At 50.2% G+C, this 20,898-nt stretch overlaps 1 protein-coding gene across 2 annotated transcripts in view; it reads left to right on the forward strand.

Moving 5' to 3' along the window:
- LSP1 (lymphocyte specific protein 1) overlaps nt 1–20,898 on the forward strand; it is a 53,216-nt gene that overhangs the window by 7,697 nt on the left and 24,621 nt on the right. Inside the window, exons 1-2 of one of the 2 annotated variants that reach the window (XM_005499236.4) lie at nt 5,034–5,311; nt 20,329–20,481. In XM_005499236.4, the coding sequence (XP_005499293.2) occupies nt 5,253–5,311; nt 20,329–20,481 (212 nt within the window). In that variant the 5' untranslated portion in view covers nt 5,034–5,252. Of the gene's footprint in view, nt 1–5,033; nt 5,312–20,328; nt 20,482–20,898 lie in introns of those variants that run through there. The other variant, XM_005499235.3, reaches the window with a different exon arrangement.

Consider the following 20,898-nt stretch of genomic DNA (forward strand, 5'->3'; position numbering starts at 1 on the left):
TGTCTGCTGGTGGGGATATAACCTCTTGGCAGCAATTGTCTATGGCTTATTCATCTTGGCTGGGGCCCTTTGTCCTGTTGCTTAGCCCTGAGGTGGAGAGGCATCCCAAAGACACAGAGACAGTCTCCACAGGGCCAGTAGTTCTTCTCTTGTCCTGTAATGACCCTCCTGTGTGGGCTGGGAGTGTCTTATCTGCAGCCATTGTTTTGTCTTCCTGTCTCTTTCCCAATGGCTTTGTTGATTTAACCTTATATATAGATACGGTGCACCCTGCAGTAACCACGCCGGTTCAACATGCTGGACTAGCTGCGCTCCTCCAGAGCTCTGCTGAGTCACATGGCCTTGGACCTGGTCTGTAAAACCCAGATGGTAGCTCACCAGAGTGACTCAGGTGGTATCTCTCTCTGTTTGCACAGCACCCAGAGCAACAGGGGCTCTCATCTCCTTTAACCACGCTGGGCTGCCCAGTTAATGCTTATACTACCTCTCTTTGCTTTCCTCTTCCCCCTTTTTAAAATCCAGTTTTCAGATGTTCCTTTTGGTTCCTTCTCCTTTGATCTCCTCATCCTTTTTGCTCATTTGTATCACCCCTGGAGCAAAAGCATCTTCTCTTATAAGGTTTGTAAGCTTGCATCTCTGCTTCTCACTGAGCTTTAGATTTTAGGATGTACCCATGAAGTGCCCCACAGGGAGGGTCCCTCCTCCATTCTGTGTGAGGGTGAGGGATGGTGGTGGTTTAGAGGAAGAGGGGTGCTCCTTCTAGACCTGGCTTCCTCTCCCTCTAGCATGTCTGCCTCTTCAGATATCATAGGAAGAAAGTCATCGCTGATCCCAAGCCAAGAACTGCAGGCTTATTATGAGATTGTGTTTATTGACTCTTTGGACCCAACCCACAACTACACATGTTCTTCATGGTAGTCCTCTGAGTGCATGGGCCAAACAAAAGCTCTGAGCCAAGACAACTCCTGCCTACAGCACTCCCTCCCTCAAAACCCATGGGGTCACATGTTGGCTAGGGAATGTCCCTTCCTGACTCATGGCCAGGGCAGAGGAAGGCTTGCTGAGGAGCATTATTGGGACTGGACTCCTTTCCCTGCACCCTGAGCTAACTGCACAGATGAGGTGCCCTGCCCTCCAGACAGCACACTTCTGGAGTTTGTAACAAGCTGTTATGGTGTGAAGGAGACAACATGCTACTTTTGTCTGCTAGACACCCTGCTTCCTTGGGGTTATCTCTGGCTGCCTGCTTTGGCCTCTGTATTTGGCTGCCCAAAAGTGAGTGCTGGCATAGTAAGCTGGACTGAGCTAACTGGGAATTAGGGATGAAGGTGAGATGGGCAAACCCTATCCATCAGGCTAATGTGTAAACCACACAATCTACGCAGCTGATGTACCAACTGGTGTGCACCTCTCTCTGAACTGAGGCTTCCAGGGAGCTGGGCGACTGCTGATGTCCACCAGGCTGGTTTCAAAGTGGGGATTGCTAGTGCATGGTGAAGAGAGGTTGAGGAGATGTTGGGATAGGGAGAGAAGTTTGGGATGGCAGAGGGAAGGATGTATCACTTAAAAGGCAAAACAGACAGACCCCCTATCTACTCCATCATCCTAGGGGGGCTGCTGGTGGAAGTGCAGGGTCTCTGACTGAGACACGGATGCTTAGTAATTGCTGAAAAGGTGAGGTTGTTTCTGCAGGAGCATCTTCTCTGGGTGGGATCCTACAACTGACATGCAGGCATGTACCTCTGAAAATAACGCGGGCAGCTGATGGCACCTATAAAGGACTGGCCCTTGAAGCAGCTGTACACTGGGACTTATACTAACAGTGCTTTACATCCTTGCAATATTGGAGAAAATTGCTCGGGCTGCATTTCTTTACTAGCAGGACTAGAGGTTTTTTTTTTTTTTTTTCCTAGACCATGTGTTAGCCTCCAACTGATTTTGCAACTAGTTCTACATAGCAGAGTGATTGTGTAATTAATGGGAAATGGTGCGGTCCTATCTCTCTGGGACTCCTGCCCTCCTCCTCACAGCAATGGAGACAGACTCACTCCCCCCTGGCGTTTCACCTTCTCTGCTTTCTCTGCTGCTGAGAAGAGCTCTGAGAAGCTCTCTGGTGTCCTGTGGAGTGTTTCTGGGTGCTCCAGGCATCTCTGCTCCTGTAGTGGGGTGCAGTTTTGCTGCAGAGATTTATGATGGTTTTCCTAGCTTGAACTGTGCCAAAAAATAGCAGATGAATTAATTCTTTGTTTTTCTTCCTGTGTCCGCTGCACTCCTACCCACTTCCTGGTGGGACCGGGAGGTTTGTTTCTGTGAAAGGATATGAGCAGCTGTGGGACTGATGCTGACCTTACTGTTCTTGGATACATGGTATGACTCCGATGCACCTGGGCTCGGCAGCAAGTGCGGGAGGAGAGGGGACAGAAGGCGCCTCTGTTCTGCAAGTTGATGATGTGGGATTTCTCCTGCACTGCTCTTTCTCCTTGGTCCCTTAGGCCCAGGCTTTGTGCTTTTGACTAGTGGGTTTAAATGCTCTGTGCCCCACAGAGATGGGGATAGTGAATCTGTCCACATGTCACTTAGTGCACAAGTTCTCTCCCTTCCTGCAAACTTTGAGTTTAGAAAGAGGGTCCTGCTCTGCTCTCCCTGTGGTCCTGTAGGACCCTGCTAATGCTGGAGGAAGGATGGGTTTTCTTGTCATATCTGATGTCAAAGCTGAAAGCCAGAAAGAAGGGCGGGGAGAATTCCCCTGAGGTTGAGTAGCAGCACAGCCACCTTGTAAAGGCAGGATGATTTTCCAGGCAGAGTTCAGCACCAGGAATTTCTCTCCTCAGAAGCAATGCAGAGCTCAGCAGGCTGCCTGTTGTAATGGAGGGACCCCTTTCCTCACTGCTTTACTTCTGGTGTTTCCAAATGACCTTACCACCTCAGACCAGTAAGAGCTAATGTCACGACCTCTCTCGTCCTGGATTTCATCATCCAAGCATGGTTTTTGTCAGCCCTGTTCACTGAAGGCCCCCCATCTCTCAAAGGCAGTCAGTCCCGGGCTTAGGTTGGAAGTCTGTCAAGTGCTTGCAAGATGAGGAGCTCATGCTGGCATCCTCCAGAAGGCAAACCTGGGTGTGGAGGCAAGGCTCTCTTCCTGGGGGAATCAACAGCTTTTCCCTCTGCCTGTTTACGCAGAGGATCTCATCACTGTAGGTAGTGGTGTGCCATCACCTCTTCCCCTTCCCACACTCAGCAAGCTCCTGCTTTCTCCTAGTGACAGCGGCTGCATTCCTCCTTGCCCCCACCAGCACCCTGCAGGTCGCCCAGCATCTCTGCCTGAAATAAGAGTGTTGCTGTGATTTCATTGAGCCGTCACTTGTTGCTGGCCCATGGCTGCTAGCTACGTCTTTGCCTGCCAGGACTCCTCTGTCTTGCATCCTTGGCTGACTTGGACCATGGGAATCAGTGGCAGGTTTGGGCTGATTCTCTCCAAAAAGAAAACCCTGTAGGTGCATACTTCATTTCAACTCTGTGGGTAATTGTGGTGAAGTCAGTACGATTGTTCAAATGCTTAAACCTAATTACTCCTGTAAGTACTTGCATGGCTGGGACAGGCTGTTTTTGAGCAACAGAGACCTTTTGTGGTGGATCTCTTGCATTTTCTCACCAAATTTAGAAAGAAAAAAAATGCAGTGTGACAGCATCTGAGTAGCCCACCGAGTGAGGTCATTATCAGTGTCCATGCTTAGTGGGTTTTGTTGCTCCTGATCGTTTAGGGGATAGTTAGTAAATACCTGCAGAAAAAAATAAGGTGTTTTGAAGTGAAGAAGTAGTGGAGTGGAAGGCAGACACTTCCCTCTGGTTTGGCTTTAATGTACTTCCTTTTTATTGAGATTTCTGGGTGTATTTCATGGGTAACTTCATTTCAGCTTACCAGGCAGCAAGAAACACTTTTGCAGAAGTAATTAAAACGAAACATGTAAATGAGATGAGAGGCACTGAAAGCAGAAGGAAGGTGATGGTCTTTACAGGGTTGTCCCATCATAATAGTTCTCATCTTGGAGAGAGCCAGAGGAACATTCCCACTTACTGTAGGGGAATATGGGCAGGCTATGCCATGAGTGCCATGATGTATAAGGTAGGGCTGGAACTTGCTGGGTGCAAGTCCATGTGCCAGTTGGTTTGGTATAGCAGAAGATCTCTTCCTCCCAAAAAAGCACATGTGGAGCAGGAGATGCAGGTTAGGGAAAAAGACTGTTTTTTGTTGTGTTTGTTTTTTTTTTTTTTCTCCCCAATACTGGTCCATGGTAGCATGAGAACACTCAACTGAATGCATGGCAGATGGTAATTTTGCAGGTGGCAGTGTTGATAGTTCTTCATCAAACACTCACACACCTCTTTAATGTCCTGAAATATCAGTGTTTCATGGAGGCAAGCCAGACTTTTTTATTCTTGCCCAGTTTGACAATTGGGGAAACTGAGGCATGGGAGAGTCGGTCAGTTGAGCAGGTGAGGGGGAGGTTTGAGAGCAGAAGCAGACTGCATGCTTCTTGCCTGCCTGGGGCTGGCTTCCCCCAGAATCCTGCTGCTATCTCCATCCCAGGAGAACATTTTTCTCTGGTGCAGTGTTTCCAAGCACAAAGCCTCTCTTGCATTATTGTGGCTCTCTGTTCATCTCCGGGCATGCAGAGACTGTTTGGAGGTGAGCCCTTCACTGGAGACTTCTGCTGTGAATGGACCAGTAGTGATTTACAGCCCGCTGAGCGCAAGTTGCCAACCTGGGTTTCTGCTCCCACGTTGCTTTGTGTAATAAGGGAAGCAGTGGTAAAGGTGGAAAAAAAAGGCGGGGGGAGGAAATATGGGGGAGTGGGACTGACTGAAGGAAGGAGGAGGGGGCAGGAGAAGACGAAAGAGGGAGAGAAGAGGGTTAAAGCAGAGGAGGGAGGGGGAGAAGCCCTTCTCTCTAGGGATCGAGGAGCGCCTGGCTTTGTGCTGCGGGACCCGCCGCCGGCTGCGCTCCGAGAGATTCTCCCGTGACACTTCCACGACGCGGAGGGGGAGGAGGAGGAGGTAGAGGTGGAGGAGACAAGCCGGGGGTGTGGAGCAGGGGGGGCTCGCAGAAACAAAAGGAAACCAGCTGCAGAACTTCCTGAAGGCGGAGAGGGGGGACGCGGGAGCGCGCAGCGCCGGGCGGGCAGGCAGCTGCCTGCGGCGCTGGGGAAGGGGGCGGCAGCCGGGACCCTGCCCGCCGCTCAGCCGTAGCCACCATGACCAGCGCGATCCTGAGGAGGAACTCCAGCAAGCAGGGCCTGCAGAACCTCATCAGGTGAGAGCCCACCTGCCCGCGGGCGTCCGGACCAGGCTGGCTGCTGCCTGCAGGGGCGCGCCTCTGCCCGGGGGTCGCGGCTGGTGGTAGCGGGGGAAGAAAGGAACTGTATTCCGGATGGAACGTCTTCATGTCCCTTTAAATGAGCTGAATTTCTTCCTCACCCCGGCTCTCCAGCAGACGCGATGCGTTAGGAGGAGGGAAAATAGATATCCCCCCCCGCCTCCCCATTCTCCCCAAAAGCAATATGAGAAAAGCAGATTTGAACTTACTGATGGCTTTTCCAGGAGCAGACAACTGAAATAACTGAGCACAACTGTACTGTGACACTCACCTGAGCCGGCTGATTCCCCCCTCTCTCTGCAAGGGATGTCTCAGTATGTGTCTTTTTGTGCCCCTTGAGCACTGAAGGCTTCTGCCTAGAAAAAAGGATTTTTTTTTTTTTTTTTTTTTCTGTAGGAAACGTACGCTGGGCATGCTGTGCTGTGCATTTTCAATTCAGAGATATGTAAAGGGCCAGATCCTCCTAGGGCTGCAAGCTGACATTGCTGTTTTGATTTAATTGATCATAATAGTGCTTTGAACCTTTCTCTCAGAGTAGAATTGCCAGGGCAGGGAGGTGGACGGTTCAGTTGGGTTTATTCCCATTTGTCAGCCAGGGCTGAGCTAGGGAGGATGGCTACTTTGTCTGCTGGTGCTAGGATTCCCTTCCTCACAGTCACTCTGCTTTTCCCTGGGGGCTTTTCAGTGGGAACTGGAAATGCTGCTTGCCTCTGTGGGTCTCTGGGACCCTCCTCAGGCTGCTGATTCTGGGGGAGCTTATTCTGTGCCATGCTGATGGCTCTGACTGGGCAGAAGAGGTGCACTCCTCACCTCTTCATGTCTAATTGAGCAGCTGGAAGGGTGAGAGATGCAATTAGGGAACGCTGGACTTGCATCCCATGTCTTAGGCACCTCTGGGCTCCCTTGTGCTTGCCAGTATCAGCTGGTCTACATCCCAGATGGGATGTAGAAGATGTCAAGGTGGAGGTGTGGGGGTTATTTGGACGGGCGTTTTTCCAGTGAGTTTGGGATTTCCCTGGCTGGTAATGTGACCTCTAAATCTCACACCTTGAATGAGTTTCTTGCCTTAGAAGGGAAACTGGCTGTTACAGCCAACCAGTCTCTCTGACCTTCTTCCAGGGCCCATTCTGGACTCAGGGGAGTCGTCAGAAAAGCTCCCACTGCTTGCACGGACCCCTGGGATGGCAAGTGGGCAGGAGGAGCTGACTCCTCTTTGTTCATCTCCTATTTGGCCTGTTGCACTCCTTCCCTGGTCTCAGCCCAGAGGGACTGGGATCTTGGTATACGGATCTCTGTTTCAGAACAGGGCTTGGTCAGGGGCTCATGAGAGGTATGGAAACCTCTGTGTGGGTGTGCAGCAGGCAAGGATGAGCTCAGATTTGAGGCCAGCTAGTACTGAGAAGGGCCAGGCAAATGAACTGGGGTGGGAATCACCTGAGTGCAGCTGTGTGGCAACTTATTTTGCAGAGTGGCAGATAGAAGGGGAGACAAATGGTGCTTCATACACACCAAAGAGTCATCTGAAGATCCGTCCTCGGCACAGCCCAAGCCAGAGGTCTTTTCTTGTCCTTAATAGTGGCTCCAAGTTCCTCCTGCTGTGGATAAGGGACTTTTGGTGCTCTAGAGACTCACAGGGACTTTTGCCATAGGAACTCTGGGATGACTTTTGTCCTGTACGGGGTTATTACACTTAATCTGGATGAGGTTTGGCTTTGTGGCTGTGTTTTCCAGTCCTACTTGCAAATGAGGAGGCAGGTAGGGTGTGAAGACATGTGACAGATTTAATCCAGGTTTATCACGGAATAATAGAATGGTTTGTGTTGAAAGGGACCTTAAAAATAATCTAGTTCCAAACCCCCTGACGTGGGCAGGGACACCTTCCACTAGACCAGGTTGCTCAAAGCCCCATCCCACCTGGCCTTGAACAATTCCAGGGATGTGGCATCCACCACTTCTCTGGGCAGCCTGTTCTGGTGCCTCACCACCCTCAGGGTGAAGAATTTCTTTCTTATATCTTATCTAAATCTACCCTCTTTCAATTTAAAGCTATTATACCTTGTCCTACCACTACATGCCCTTCTAAGGAGTACCTCTGCAGCTTTCTTTTAGTTCCCCTTGAGGTACAAGAAAGCTGCTATAAGGGCTCCCCAGAGCCTTCTTCAGGCTGAACAACCCCAACTCTCTCAGTCTGTCTTCATAGGAGAAGTGTTCCAGCCCTCTGATCATCTTGTGGCCCTCCTCCAGGCTTACTCCAGTAGCTCCATGTCCTTCTTATGCTGGAGGCCCCAGGGCTGAATGCAGTAGTCCACGTGGGATCCCTCCCTTGACCTACTGGTCACACTTTTTTTGATGCAGCCCAGGAGACAATTGGCTTTCTGGGCTGCAAGCAGCCATTGCTGGGACATGTTGAGTTTCTCATCAACGAACACTCTCGAGTCTCTCTCCTCAGGGCTGTTCTCAATCCATTCTCTACTCAGCTTGGGATTGCCCTGACCCATGTGCAGGACTTTGCACTTGGCCTTGTTGAACTACACGAGGTTTGCACAGGCCCACTTCTCCAGCCTGTCAAGGTCCCTCTGGATGATATCCCTTCCCTCCAGCATGTCGACCACACCACACAGCTTGGTGTCATTGGCAAACTTGCTGAGAGGGCACTCAGTCCCACTGTCTATAACCGCAAAGATATTAAACAGCTCTGATCCCAATACTGACTCCTGAGGAATGGCACTCGTCAATGGTCTCTGCTTGCACATCAAGCCACAGACCACAAGTCTTTGAGTGTGACCTTTGAGCCAATGCCTTATCCACCGAGTGGTCCATGTATCAAATCTGTGTCTCTCCAATTTAGAGATAAGGATGTCAGGTGGGACAGGGTCAAGTGCTTTGCACAAAGTCCAGGTAGGTGATGTTGGTTCCTCTTCCCTTATCCACCAATACTGTAACCCCATCACAGAAGGCCACCAAATTTGTCAGGCATGATTTGCCTTTAGTGAAGCTATGCTGGCTGGCACCAATCACCTCCTTATTTTTCATGTGCCTTAGCATAGGTTCCATGATCTTGCTGGACACAGAGGTGAGACTAACTGGCCTGTAGTATCCCAGGTCTTCCTTTTTTCCCTGTTTAAAAGTGGGGTTTATGTTTCCCCTTTTCCAGTTAGTGGGAACTTCACTGGACTGCTACAGCTTCTCAAATATGATGGAAAGTGGCTTAGCAACTTCATCCACCAGTTCTCTCAGGACCTGCAGATGCATCTCATCCGATCCCATGAACTTGTGCACCTTCAGGTTCCTTAGATGGTCTTGAACCTGATCTTCTCCTACAGTGGGAAGTTCTTCATTCTCTCAGTCCCTGCCCTTGCCTTCTGCAACTTGGGCAGTGTGGCTAGAGCACTTGCCAGTGAAGACTCAGGCAAAAGTCATTGAGTATCTCAGCCTTTTCCATATCCTGGGTGACCAGGTCTCCTGTTGCCTTCTAGAGAGTGCCCACATTCTCCCTAGTCTGCCTTTTTTCACTGATATACCTACAGAAACTTTTCTTGTTGCCATTGACATCCCTGGCCAGATTTAATTCTATCAGGGCTTTAGCTTTCCTAACCTGATCCCTGTCTGCTCAGTTTCTCTATATTCCGCCCGGGGTACCTGTCCTTGCTTCCACCCTCTGTAGGCTTCCTTTTTGTGTTTGAGTTTGTCCATGCAGGCCTCCTGGTGTTTGTGCCGGACTTCCTCTTTGTTGAGATGCATCACTCCTGAGTTTGGAGGAGGTGATCCTCAAATATTAACCAGTTATGCCCAAATAACTCCACTAATGCTCACAGGAATCAACAGGAGAAAAGGCAGGATCTGCTCCATGCACAGCACATCCTATTTTGCAGTTATACTTTCTTGCAGAGCAGTTTCCCTCCTACGCCCTGCCAAGGGGCTGGCTCTGCAAGCCCTGCTTGCCTGGGTGCAGGCACAAGCTCCTTCAGTCTGTGAGTGACTTGAGGCTCCTGGCTTGAAGATATATTGCTGTCAAGATTGCTGTGCTCTGCTTTTATCTGTCCCAAGGTGACTGCAGGCAGAGCGGTTACACTGCATAGGCTCTTCTGATATACCCAAGTGCATCGGTGACCTGGAGCACAAGAGTGAAAACGGCTGCTCACATTCATGAGCACTGGGGATTTTGGTGTGATGCCAAGATTTACCTGGCTGCTCCTGCTGCAGAGCATCAGCAGGGATAATCAGGGATTTACCTTCTCTGAGCATTGCTCAGCCAAGGGAGCTGGTTCCCAGGCCATCCCATAGCTGAGCTGAAACCAGTGTTAAAGTCTTGTGGATTTTGGGTTGAAGAGCTGAGTCTCAATGCTTGACCATCCAGCCTTGTCCTTGACACAAAACCTCAGCATTTCAGACAAAGTGGCCCATGCCCACATGTGGAGCAGGAGTCCCCGGCTTGCCGTCACGCAAACATCAGTCCCAGGAGCCAAACTTATGTGAAATGGCTTTTCCGTGGACCATGCTGGCAGATTTAGCATAGGCCAGGCTTTGGGGTGGTTGGTGTGTGCTGGAGAGCAGTGGGCTGCATCAGAGGCACTGCAGGCTTAGGTGCTGAGTCAGCACTCTGGAAAACATCCTTCAGCTTATCCTATCCTGAAGGTGGGCTGGAAAGATTAGCCCTCTGTGTTCCTCTCTGCCTGCCACCAGTGGACACGGACCCCTTTGCAGGAGCGTGCCATTTACATCTGAAAGATTGGAGGCTGAAAAGAGCCCAGGGTTTTGCCTTGGACTGAAGAGCACAAGAGCACAAATGGCCAAGTAATTACCTGGGAAAAACATAGGGAAGAATAGGCAATTGCAGGGTTATCTACTTCCCCTCTTTTGCCCTGCCTGTTGCCTCTTCTGGCATAGTCTCTCTATAGGGGTATGCCTGGGGAAAGATTTCTCCCTTTTGTAGCATGTTAACAGTGGTGATCCCTCACATACTCACAATACTTTGCATTTTTTAAAGCCCTCTCTAAACATTAGCCGCTCTATCTTGTTATTGTGGTCTGTTTTTCCTTATCCTTCTAATGAATTCCTATAAATAAGATAGAGATCCAGTGCCTGTAATGTCGATTCATTCAGTTCATTATCTGCTCCTGCTGGAATTTTACTCTCCCTCTATTTATCAAGCCTGGAGTGTTTCACAAAAGAATATGGCTGTTTAATTAACCTACAAATCAGCCTCTCTGTAAATCAGCTGTGCCACTCCTCGAAACTGAATTATCAGGCCTCTCTGTTGACTCTGCTCCCGCTAAGTGCTGCAGTGGATTGCTGTGGTCACCTCCCCATTGCTGGGTTGTTGGTGCCTGCCTGGGGTCTGCAGCTATGGGTTGAAGTGTGCATATGGATGGAGGTGTGTTAGAAGAGCTGCCGCTCTCATCTCAGCTGATTTGGGTTTTATCCAGTGCGTGGGTTAATCCTGGGTGTCATTAGGAAGTGAGCTGTGGTCTGTTCTTGGAGAGAAAGGACAGTTTTCTTGCATGCTCCTTGCACCCTTCTTAGCACAATATGGGACCTGGCCCAGAACAGGGGCTCCAAAGCATGGCTGCTGCACGGGCAACAAATAAGAGAGTGTCTATAATTATATGTCTTTGCAACACCATAGAGTCTGAAGTGCAAATAATGCTGTTGGGGAAGGGGGACTGAATCTTGAGGATGAAAAGGCTCAGGGGAAGAAAACTAGTCAGAAAATTAGATTGGGTGAGAAACCTAATTATTTCCTCTGTAGGATGAGGCCTTTGCTTCTTTATCTTCTGTGGAGCCATTAACATGGGTAGCCAAACCGTGATATCTGAAATCATGCTCACACACCGTGTGTTTTGTCTCTCCATAGATGATGAGATGCTTTCTGCCTCCAGTCGATGCCAGCCCTCGTGGTCCTGGTGCCCACAAGGCAGCTGCACAGGCTCTTCTTTCTCCCTGCAACATGCTGCTGCATCATTGAGCAATGCCATGGTGATGCTCAGTGTCCTCCAGCATTAGGGGTATCTTTAAAATTCCCTGAACACCTTGAATCTTAGTGCATGTTGTGAGTGTGATATTTAGTTTGACGGGGATCTGGGGGCTTTGCCCTCTTCTGTGGGAAACCTTCCTTTCTGCCTGTGCGCAATGTTTCCTGGAGCTTGCCAGGATGTGTCTCAGCAGGGAAGATGCTACTCCAGTATTTCTGTCTTGACCTCCTGAGGAACAAGAAGCTTGGAGTGCCTGGGAGGGCTGGATGATGCTTTGAAAGGGAAGGACATTTTTCTGGAGAGTGTTTGATGCCAGGACATGATCTGGGCATGATTTGCTGCAGTTACTGCCTCTGAGGGCCATTGCAGCATCTCTTCATCCCACCTGTCTGGGTTGTGGATAGGTGCAGGGAGCGAGGAAAGCTTGCCATGAAGAAGTGGGGCAGCTCTTTAGGAGGAGATAGGGAAAATGAATGTGCAGGAACGAGCCATTAGCAGTGCTGATGCATGGTGGAGGAGGGAGGGATTCTGGTATGGGGACAGCAGGTGACACAAGGTCTTCATCAGTCTAATTCATACTTTACAATGCTGCCACAACCTTTCACAAGGAGCCTGTGGTCCCTGCAGGGCTCACCCATCACAGTGCTCCCCTTCCCAAACCCTCCCTATTTTCATGTGTTTTTTATTGGCCTTTTTTTCATCCCTCTGTGTCCCATTGCCTGGGCCAAGGCAGAACTCATGGGCACCCTTGCCGACCCCACGAGTGGAAGGTGGATGGGAAGGAAGAGGTGACCGGACACCGCTGGTGGAGAGGAGTGTCTGGAAAAGCCCTTTGGGCCAGACTGATCGCCCAGCACTGGTGGGGCAAGTCCAGGGGCTTTCCACATCTGTCTTTGGTGATGCTTGCAGAATGATGTCACCACATTTTTCAAGCCAGGAGGGACCTGAGGCTTTGCAGCCCAGCCGAGCTGTGGGGCAGGATGAGGGTAAGAGACTAAGCTGGTTCATGGTGGGTACCCACGCCCTGGGTACCTCATGGGATGGCCAACTTCTGCTTTCACTCCAAGGAGGGCAGCTCATCTTTCTCTCTCTCGTGATGACAGCTCACCCATCCCGTCTGAGTACCCTGTGGATCCATTCCCAGATTTTCCCAGCCCTGGGGCATTTTTCATCAGGAGCACTCCATCTAAAATTGACTTCTCCCGGAAGCCAGCTGACGGTTTTGTTTGTTTGTTTGGTTTGTTTTGTTTTGTTTTTTCCTTTTAGCCTTTCTTGACTCAAACTTTTACCTGCTCTCAAGCAACTGGATATTTAGGGCCTGAACTTGAGCCCATGGAAACTTTCGGGCTGCAGCTGCAGGTTGTCTGGTGAGGTGGAGAAGGGCCACCACACATCTGAGCATGGTTCAGCTGGAAAGGGCACTGGATGGGGACACCGAGGTCTGAGGCTTTGCAGCTAGGATAGCATGTAAGAAAAAATTTTCAGCTTCCAGACTCTTTTCCTTTCTCCCACCATTTGTATGACTGAACTTGTTTGATTGTATGGGAGTTGCAATCAGTATTTTGGGACACGACTGTTTTTTCTCATGAAGACAAGCTGCCTTAGCGCAGCAGGGACCAAGGGCTTGATGCTGACTTGGGTTCCTGTTGCAGTGCAACTCATCAGGAATGGCCATAAATGAAGAGAACCTCAGTTCTCCCAGGGAGTGGAGCAGTGTCTTCCCACGGCCTCTCTGCTGCCTCTTGCCAGTGCTTGGGTAGCAAACTCCCTCCTGCTGCTGGGGGCTGCAGGGGTTGCAGAGACCGAGTCACCCTGAGGTCTGCCTAAATGAAGGACTCATGACCAAGCCAGTGGTGCTATAAAAAGCAGCATGCCTGGTACAAATCTCACTCTTAATCCCAGCTTGAAGCAGGGGTAAGGCTATTGCTTGCCTCCCTAGGCTCAGGCTTGTTTTCTAGCCTGGGTGCATCAAGGAGGATGCTGGCTGACTGTAGTGGAGGCAAGGAGGCTTTGGAGGCTTGCTTCCCTCTCCAAGAGGGAAAAAATAAAATATAAAACTGGCTAAGCCAGTCCAAACCTCTCTGACAAGTCTATTTTCTCCTCTGGCATGCTTCTCCCTTGCAAAAACAGAACCCAGACTTCCGGCATTGTTGAAAAAACTCTGATTTCTTGAACCTTAGGGCTGAAATGGAGAGACCGTGAGAAAGGGCTTCGGTTCGAAGTTGTATGTGGCACCAATTTCTCACACCTACTGAATACCATGGAGTGCTGAGAGGGCTCAAACTCCAGCCATTTCCTCCCCACTCCCCACCAAATTCCTGACCGGTGATGTTAATACATTACTGCACCAGCCTATCTGTGTTCTAAGGACCCACAGTCCTGGGGGTGCAATCTGTCATCTTGTAAGGGATTCGTTTGGATTCTGTCTGCCATGATTAAAACCAATAATAATAAAAAGAAGCAGTTGTTCCCATCGCATGCCTCTGCAACTGGGCTATGCATCACCCATGGCATTTGGGAGTGTGGACCACCCCCTGTGCCATTCTGGAGCCGCTGTCCTCCAGGTCTGGAGCCTCCTCCAAGGTCTGCTCCTGCCATTCGCCACCAGCTTTTTCAAATGTCTCTTGTTTTGCTTGTGGAAGCTGTAAATTACCAGCTCAGGCCTTTCTCTGCCTGTCAGGTCACAGTGGCAGGTCAGTTTCTGCAGGGAATTTAACAAAGGTTAAACCAGGCAAAGTTTTATACCTGGCACGTGTGGATGCTTGGCTGCACATTTACATATTCTTCTTTGGGCAGAAATGGGATGTCCTTTACTGAAGAAACCCCTAGATTCTTTTAAAAAATAAGAGTAGCTTGTATTTTTAAGATCTTGTATTTTTTAAGATCTCCGCTGTGCTGCCTGGGTTTTTATTTCCGTTTCTGCTCAATGAAAGTTCAGGCTGTATCATATTCTGTTCAGATGCCTTGGCATGTCCTTATCACCCCGCGTGTGATGCCTTTCTGCAATCCCGAGCTCCAGCGCATTGGTGGGGACAGGCTCTGCAGCTGCGCCTGGGTGTGAAGCAGCTCTACCCTGCTGCTCACGTCTTGAAGGCGAGCTGTGATTTATAGGAGAAACGGGAAGACGTGGCTGAGACTGCACAACTATGGGTGGGGTAGGGAAGCTTGGTATGAGAAAAAGGCTGAGGATGAAGCATATATATACACATTTTTTTTCTCCCTCCCTTGCCCCCCTTCTTGTTCAAACTCTGTAGCCTGAACTCTGAATGGAGCCATGCAGCTGAGGAATTACATGAATGTAAGTAGGGAGAGGCTTGTGCAGCATATCTGGCTGCCTTTGACTGACAAGCTGATATTTCAGAGCTGTGATAGCCATCTCTCCCGAGACTAGGCTGCAGTAAACTCCAGGCAGTGACATAACAGTTTTTTATTTTATTTCTTTTCCCAGTCTCCCTGTATTGTGCCGTTATCCAGAGCCCCTTCCTTATCCAATGGGATGATTACCCAGCTGTAGTCTTTGCTATCAAACCACATTACTCCTAAGCCACAGAAACCTGTCCATAAAGAAGCGTAACTGTTGCTTGCTGTCTGACTTACGATAGCCATACTGTAGATGCTTTGCCAGCCCATGTCCCCTGGTGTCAGAAAGCACAGCTGTGGTTGCTGGCATTCAGCACTAGCTTCTTCACTGGGTATTTATCAGGGGGTCAGGATGTCAGCTGGACATCTGCTCCATTCCCAATGTCTTCCTGGCTTTATGGTGACCTTGGACAAGCCCTTGGTCTTAGAGGGATCTTTGCAAGGGGTTGAGATGCTGAACTCTGATGCCTAACACTGGTGCCCTACAGGGGTGCCTGCAGAGTGAGGCATCATCAGGGACACTGCTTTGAGGCAGTCCATATGTGATTTGCAGGAATGGAGAGACATTAAGCCACGGCAGTACGACCATGCATTGCATCCAAATGTCCTTACCCATGACTCCTGCAGTGGTCTAATACCAGTTGTCCTGAATTATGTGAGCGAAGGTATTATCTGGGTATTTCAGCATACTTGACTCAATCACACAGCTCCATTATATGCCGTTTATAAGAGATTGATAAGTGACTAATTTGTTGGTGGAAGGTCAAGTGTGTGACGGAGATGCTCCATTGTAGCCTTTTAAGGGTGTCCTCTTCCATTTCATGTGACAGTGAGCTGTGCCCCTGCCAGTCACATCTGGGCCCTTTATAAACAGGTGATAAATAAAGTAAAGCCCAGCAGCTCTGCTTGGCAGCAGAGGCGAACTTGTTGACAGTCCCAGACTGTATTCTACACCAACATTGTATCTGACACCATGACAGGGCAATGGAGGCTGCAGTGGACTACGTGGGAAGGGGAAGTTCCCTTGCATAGATTTCTGGCATCTCCCTTTCCCCTAACCTCAACAGAGAGGCCAACGGGATGTCTGCTGTGGGATGCAGGGCCACCCTTCCCAGTTCTTCCCTACTTCATGCAGCCAAGTTTCTTATGTGTGACAATTTCAGTGGTGGTAGATGCTGTTGCTTTTTACATGTGGTGGGGCAATATATCGTCTGGGAAACAGCAGTTGTCATGCCAGGGGTTGCACACAGCTCCTCCTATACCCTGCTCCCAAAACCTCTTCCCTTGTGAACCATGGCTCTGTGGGGGCAGCCTACCCGACACAGGCAGTAACCAAAGTCAACACTGTTCTGGCCTGATACCCTGTTGAGCTCAGAAGACAGGAATGTCCAGTGTGCTGGTAGAGGGTTCCTGGGTTTTTCTGGCTCAGTTCTGCAAAGCCCAAAGCCTCTGGGAGGGATTTCATTTTACTTCCTGGAATTAGCTTTAGTGCTGAAGGTTGGTTTTGGGCGAGCAAAGCTTCCTTTGAGCTGTTGGCCATGCAAAAGACTCCTTGAGTCTCTAGCATTTCCCTTAAACACAGGTCATCTGGTGCCAGAAATTTCCCTCGCCTGAATATTATAATATCCTCAAGCACTGGTGAGGAATTGCCCAAAGGAAACATGACCTTTCCAGCAATGCTGGCTAGTCTGGAATGGGTGTTTGTGGCCATGTGGAACAGTGCAGCCAGAATGTGGGTGCTTGTATCATTGTTCTGCGGGAGAAGGATGTGTTTTATAGGGCGAATGGAAATAGAACCCCTCCCTTGGCTGGGGGTCTGAAGGTAGCTGAAGTCAAAGGCTGGATCTGAAATGGGCAGCTGGCCACAGTCAGGGCAGAAGTCTGAGCATCCCAGATGCTTGGCAAGCTGTAACTCCACGGCTAAAGCTGAACCAAGGTGCTTTCAACCCATCCTTAGACCTGCAGGATCTCGTCACCTCCTGAGGAAGGGATAAGCCCCTTCCACAGAGAGTCTCTTTTCACAAACCAAGACCTCCGAAAGCTGTTGGCAGAGATGTATGGATCACATAAGAGAATGACCTGGCTGAGTGATGAGGTCTTGCTGGAGCAAGCCTTGCTGCAGCTCCTGGCTGCTGGGGCAGCAAAGCAGTCTCTGCATTCCCTTCTCCAGTCCCCCTAATGTTTGTGTGAGGGAGTGAATTTCCTTTCACCTCACATGAAAATCCCTCTATAGAGGCACTGACTGGATGCAGGAGTGCAGCATGCTGTAGCTCATCTTGCAAGTCCTCGAGCTTCAAGACTTCTTCCTTCCTGTTTCCCTGTCCTGTGTTGGGTGAAATGTAGTGGGGAGCTCTCAGTCTCACCAGCAGCTATGAGCCTGCTTCTTCCCAAAATTTCCCCAGGCTGGGACTGACCTGGGAAAGTACTGGCTGGAGGTGAAAGCAGAGGTACACAGTATCAGCCCAGTCGTGAAGTGCCAGGTAATTATTATATATGGGAAAAATGGTTGTGCAATACTGCTGTGGGCTGAGCATGTTGAGTTACCAAAAGTGATTGTGAGCAATTAGAGCAACTGGGAGTCCGTGACCCCTCCTTAGAAAACAGAACCATTTGGAAATTAAATCTTTCCACCTTTTTGCTTTGAAAAGCAATTTAACAGCTGACCCCCCCTCACACTTGGGCTTGTCCAAACTGAAATGGCACATTTGATCTGCGGTCCAACAAACCTTTGTAGCTGAGCCAAATGCAAACACTTTGGCAAGATTTAGCTTCTCATTTGTTGGGGTTTTGTTTTTCACTGAAGACAAATACTTGTGCTGCTAGGTCAGTCAAAAAGGAATCGTCCTCTTCCCTCTGCTTGTGGGTGTGACTGCAGAACCCCAAAGCGTCACTTATTAAACTTAGCTCCACTGCCAGACTATCTGAGCATTAGAACGAGCTCTGAATCTGCTAATAAACTGATTTTAGGTGTTTGCTGGAGGGTCCTAATATTTCTGAACACAGGGTGAGTGGGGGCTTGTTGGGGGCTTTATCTGCAGCCCTTATTGCTAAGAGGAACAGGCATGGACCTTCCAGCATCACAGCCCCACCAGGATGCTCAGGGTGACTGACCTGCATCCCAGCAGGGTGGCGGGCAACTTGGAGGCTGGTTTGCTCTGCGGCAAAGAGAGCTGGGAAAGATATTTCCCGCTTTTGCAGAAAAATCCTTCTGCCCGAAACAGTCGCCCCCAGCCCTGTCCTCAGCCTGTTCGGAGGATGCAGGGACAGAATAGCGAGCCGGTGAGGTCATGGGGAGAGAGTTAGTCACATCCAACTGGGAAAGGGAGAGGGCTGCCAACCAGTGTTGCTCTCGCACTATGGAAAGCTCACGTGGTTTGGAAAGGACCCCACTTTGGGGTCCCCTGGGCACCCTGGCTATGCTGGGGGGTTGGTGCAGCACTGCCTCTGCAGCGGCTTCCCAAGGAGCTGGAGGAGGGGGTGAAGGAATTAAAGTAAAATCTAATTTGTTCTGGCATAAACATGGACCTTGCTTCTCGTAACTGGGGCAATATGAGCAAGAGGGGGTTAAGAGCCTTTCTGAATTGGAGACTCTCTGGAGCTGTTGCACAAGGGAGGGAGATCATGGCAGAGTTTAATGAATGACTTCATTTATATATTAAAAAAAAAAAATCAACAACACGGTGGCTTCCTGCCAGGTCCACAGACAAGGGTTTCTATGGGAACCTGGGAGAAAACAATAAATAGGAGTGTGGGATGAGTAGAAAAAGGAGGAGGGGAACTCGGGCTCTGGTCTGGTCTGCTTTGTCCCCCATGTAGAGCAAGGTGGCAAGGCATGATGAGGGGGGAGAAAGGGAACGAGCTGCTGAATTTGCTGCTTGCAAAAAGACCCCACCCAAAATAAGGCCTTAATTACACAGTGGAAGAGAGGTCTCCTGACCAAGTCCTGGGATCTGTTTCAGTCCCTGTTCCCTGATGGGCTCAGTGGGAATGGGCGACTTGTCTCTGTTCAGCTCCACATCCCGACTCTACTGCCTGAGGGGAGGTGGGAGTTTGGGAGGGCAGGGATGTGGGGTCACCCTCTGCTTCCTGTCGGGGTGGTGGTGTGACTAGCAAAGGGATGCTGCTGCCGCTAAGCTCAGCAGTCCAACCTGCTGCAGAGCAAAATAGGATCTGAATTAGCCTCCCCTGGAAAGGCTGAAAAAGGTAATCAGAAAAGCCAATTTGTTCTTGAACAAAATCTCTCAATCACTTTTTTTTTTTCCTTTCCTTTGCTGGGAAAGGGGGGAACCTGTCCTGCACCTCAAATGAAAACAGCATCTTAGTGAGACCCAAGAGGGATGCAAGAGTATGGTTCATAGTCCAGGCCATAGGCAAAGCCAGGCAGGCTGGCACTTCTGGGCTCTGCTGAAATCTGCCTCTTGTTCACTCAAACTGTACTGAAACAAGGCTTAGCTAAGCCATTTTTGTTCATTTTTTTCCTTGTCCTTTCCACAAGCTCTTTGCTCCAGTCTGAACTGATGTGTCTCCTACTGGACGGGTTCATCCTATAGAGACTGCAGTCCTTGAGCTATGCCCGAAGCAGGGAAGGCACAGGTCAGGCTGGGTCCTGCTGCTGGTGGGAGATCACCTTCCTGGCTCCCATGTGTGTGCCTTGTATAAGAGCATTTCTGATTTCTGTAAATAGACTCGAAAATGCCAGGCAAAACAGCCTTCATGATCTGTTTTGGACCTGGCTGAGCCAGGGGTGAGTGGGGTGAGGGAGCACGTGCCCCAGCAGCTGCTCCAACATCTGCCCTGGCATCAGTCCACAAGCCTGACCTGCTCTGCTCCATCTGCCATTGCAGACCCTATGGGTGAATGGTGACCCTGCCACCCTGGCCTGTCCCTTTCTGCCTGCATCCCAACTGGTGCTGCCAGCGGTGGAGCAGCAGCTGATCCCACATGGAGACGTCCACTACCACTGGAGGAGGAATGTGGCAGCCACCTTATCACTTCCTCAGGGATGTGAGGGGCCATCCTGCTGACAGAGGTGTTATTATCCAGCAGCTGAGACACCTGGGAAAAGCCAGGGCAGGTTTTTCATCTCTTCAGAGGAGGAAGGAAGCTCAGCAGGGCTGAGCAGAACACAGCCGCTGTCCTCCGCTACTGTTCCCTCTGCTCCTGATCAGGCAGGAACAGCTCAGCTGCTTAAGGAAACTCACGCTCTGGGGTGCAGATCTCGCCCTCCCTGGGCCAAAGCTTGACATGGGGGCATGGCATTCCTTGCAGCACTGCAAGATCCCCCTCCTGAGGTGTAAAGCTGCTTTGCAGAGAATGGTGCTTCCCAGTGGGCCTGTTGGGAGGTGGTTGGTCTGGGAGGAGGAGAATATGCACCACATGTTCCTTGTGGTTGGGAAAGGCTCTCCTGTACCCCTCTCCCAGTCCGTGCACATTGGCTGGTCTTGCTGCAGAACCATGCTGGTGGAGGCAGGGATGCTGCTTTGAGGACCAGCACTCATGTTGGGAACACTCCTCTGCAGGAGCCCCCTGCTTGCTGCAGGAAGCCCCGACACCTTGGGGAGTTATTGCCAGGTCTCACAGGCACTGCACAACAGTGTTAAGGATGGGTTTTCCCTCTGGCAGGCTGACAGCACAGTGGAGTGTGGAAGATGAGGAGGAGGCGGCAAGAGAGCGGCGGCGGCGGGAGCGGGAAAAGCAGCTGAGGTCCCAGGCAGAAGAGGGCTTGAATGACACCGGCTCCTGCTCTGAGAGCGCGGGTCCAGCACAGGAGAACCAGTAAGAAATATTCATGGATAAATCCTTCAGACACATACTCTCTCCTTGCAGCAAAATCTTCCTGCATCCCCAGAGTTGGCGCCTCTGTTGTTCGGGTTCATTTGGGGAGATGGGGAAGTTCCCTAATAGGTTTGGCTTGGGGCATTTAGCCCGGACTAACAAATAGTGTGTTTCTAGTTTGGGCAAAAAAAGCCAGAAGCCATGCTTTTCTTTTTTTTTTTTTTTTGGCTGGAGGCTGGTTATTTTACTGCCCTGAGAGTTTAAACTAGGACAGTTTGGGTCAGGATGAGCTCAGGCAGGGAGTCTCCATCGCCAGGGATTTCAGTGCCTGGTTAAATTTCAGCTTGTGAGTCATCCTACACCGAAACTAATGGAAGTTCATGATATGTGCAAAGACACATGCCTGAGGATGTGATG

This window comes from Columba livia, chromosome 5 (genome assembly GCF_036013475.1).
Source record: "Columba livia isolate bColLiv1 breed racing homer chromosome 5, bColLiv1.pat.W.v2, whole genome shotgun sequence".
Classification (NCBI taxonomy): domain Eukaryota; kingdom Metazoa; phylum Chordata; class Aves; order Columbiformes; family Columbidae; genus Columba; species Columba livia.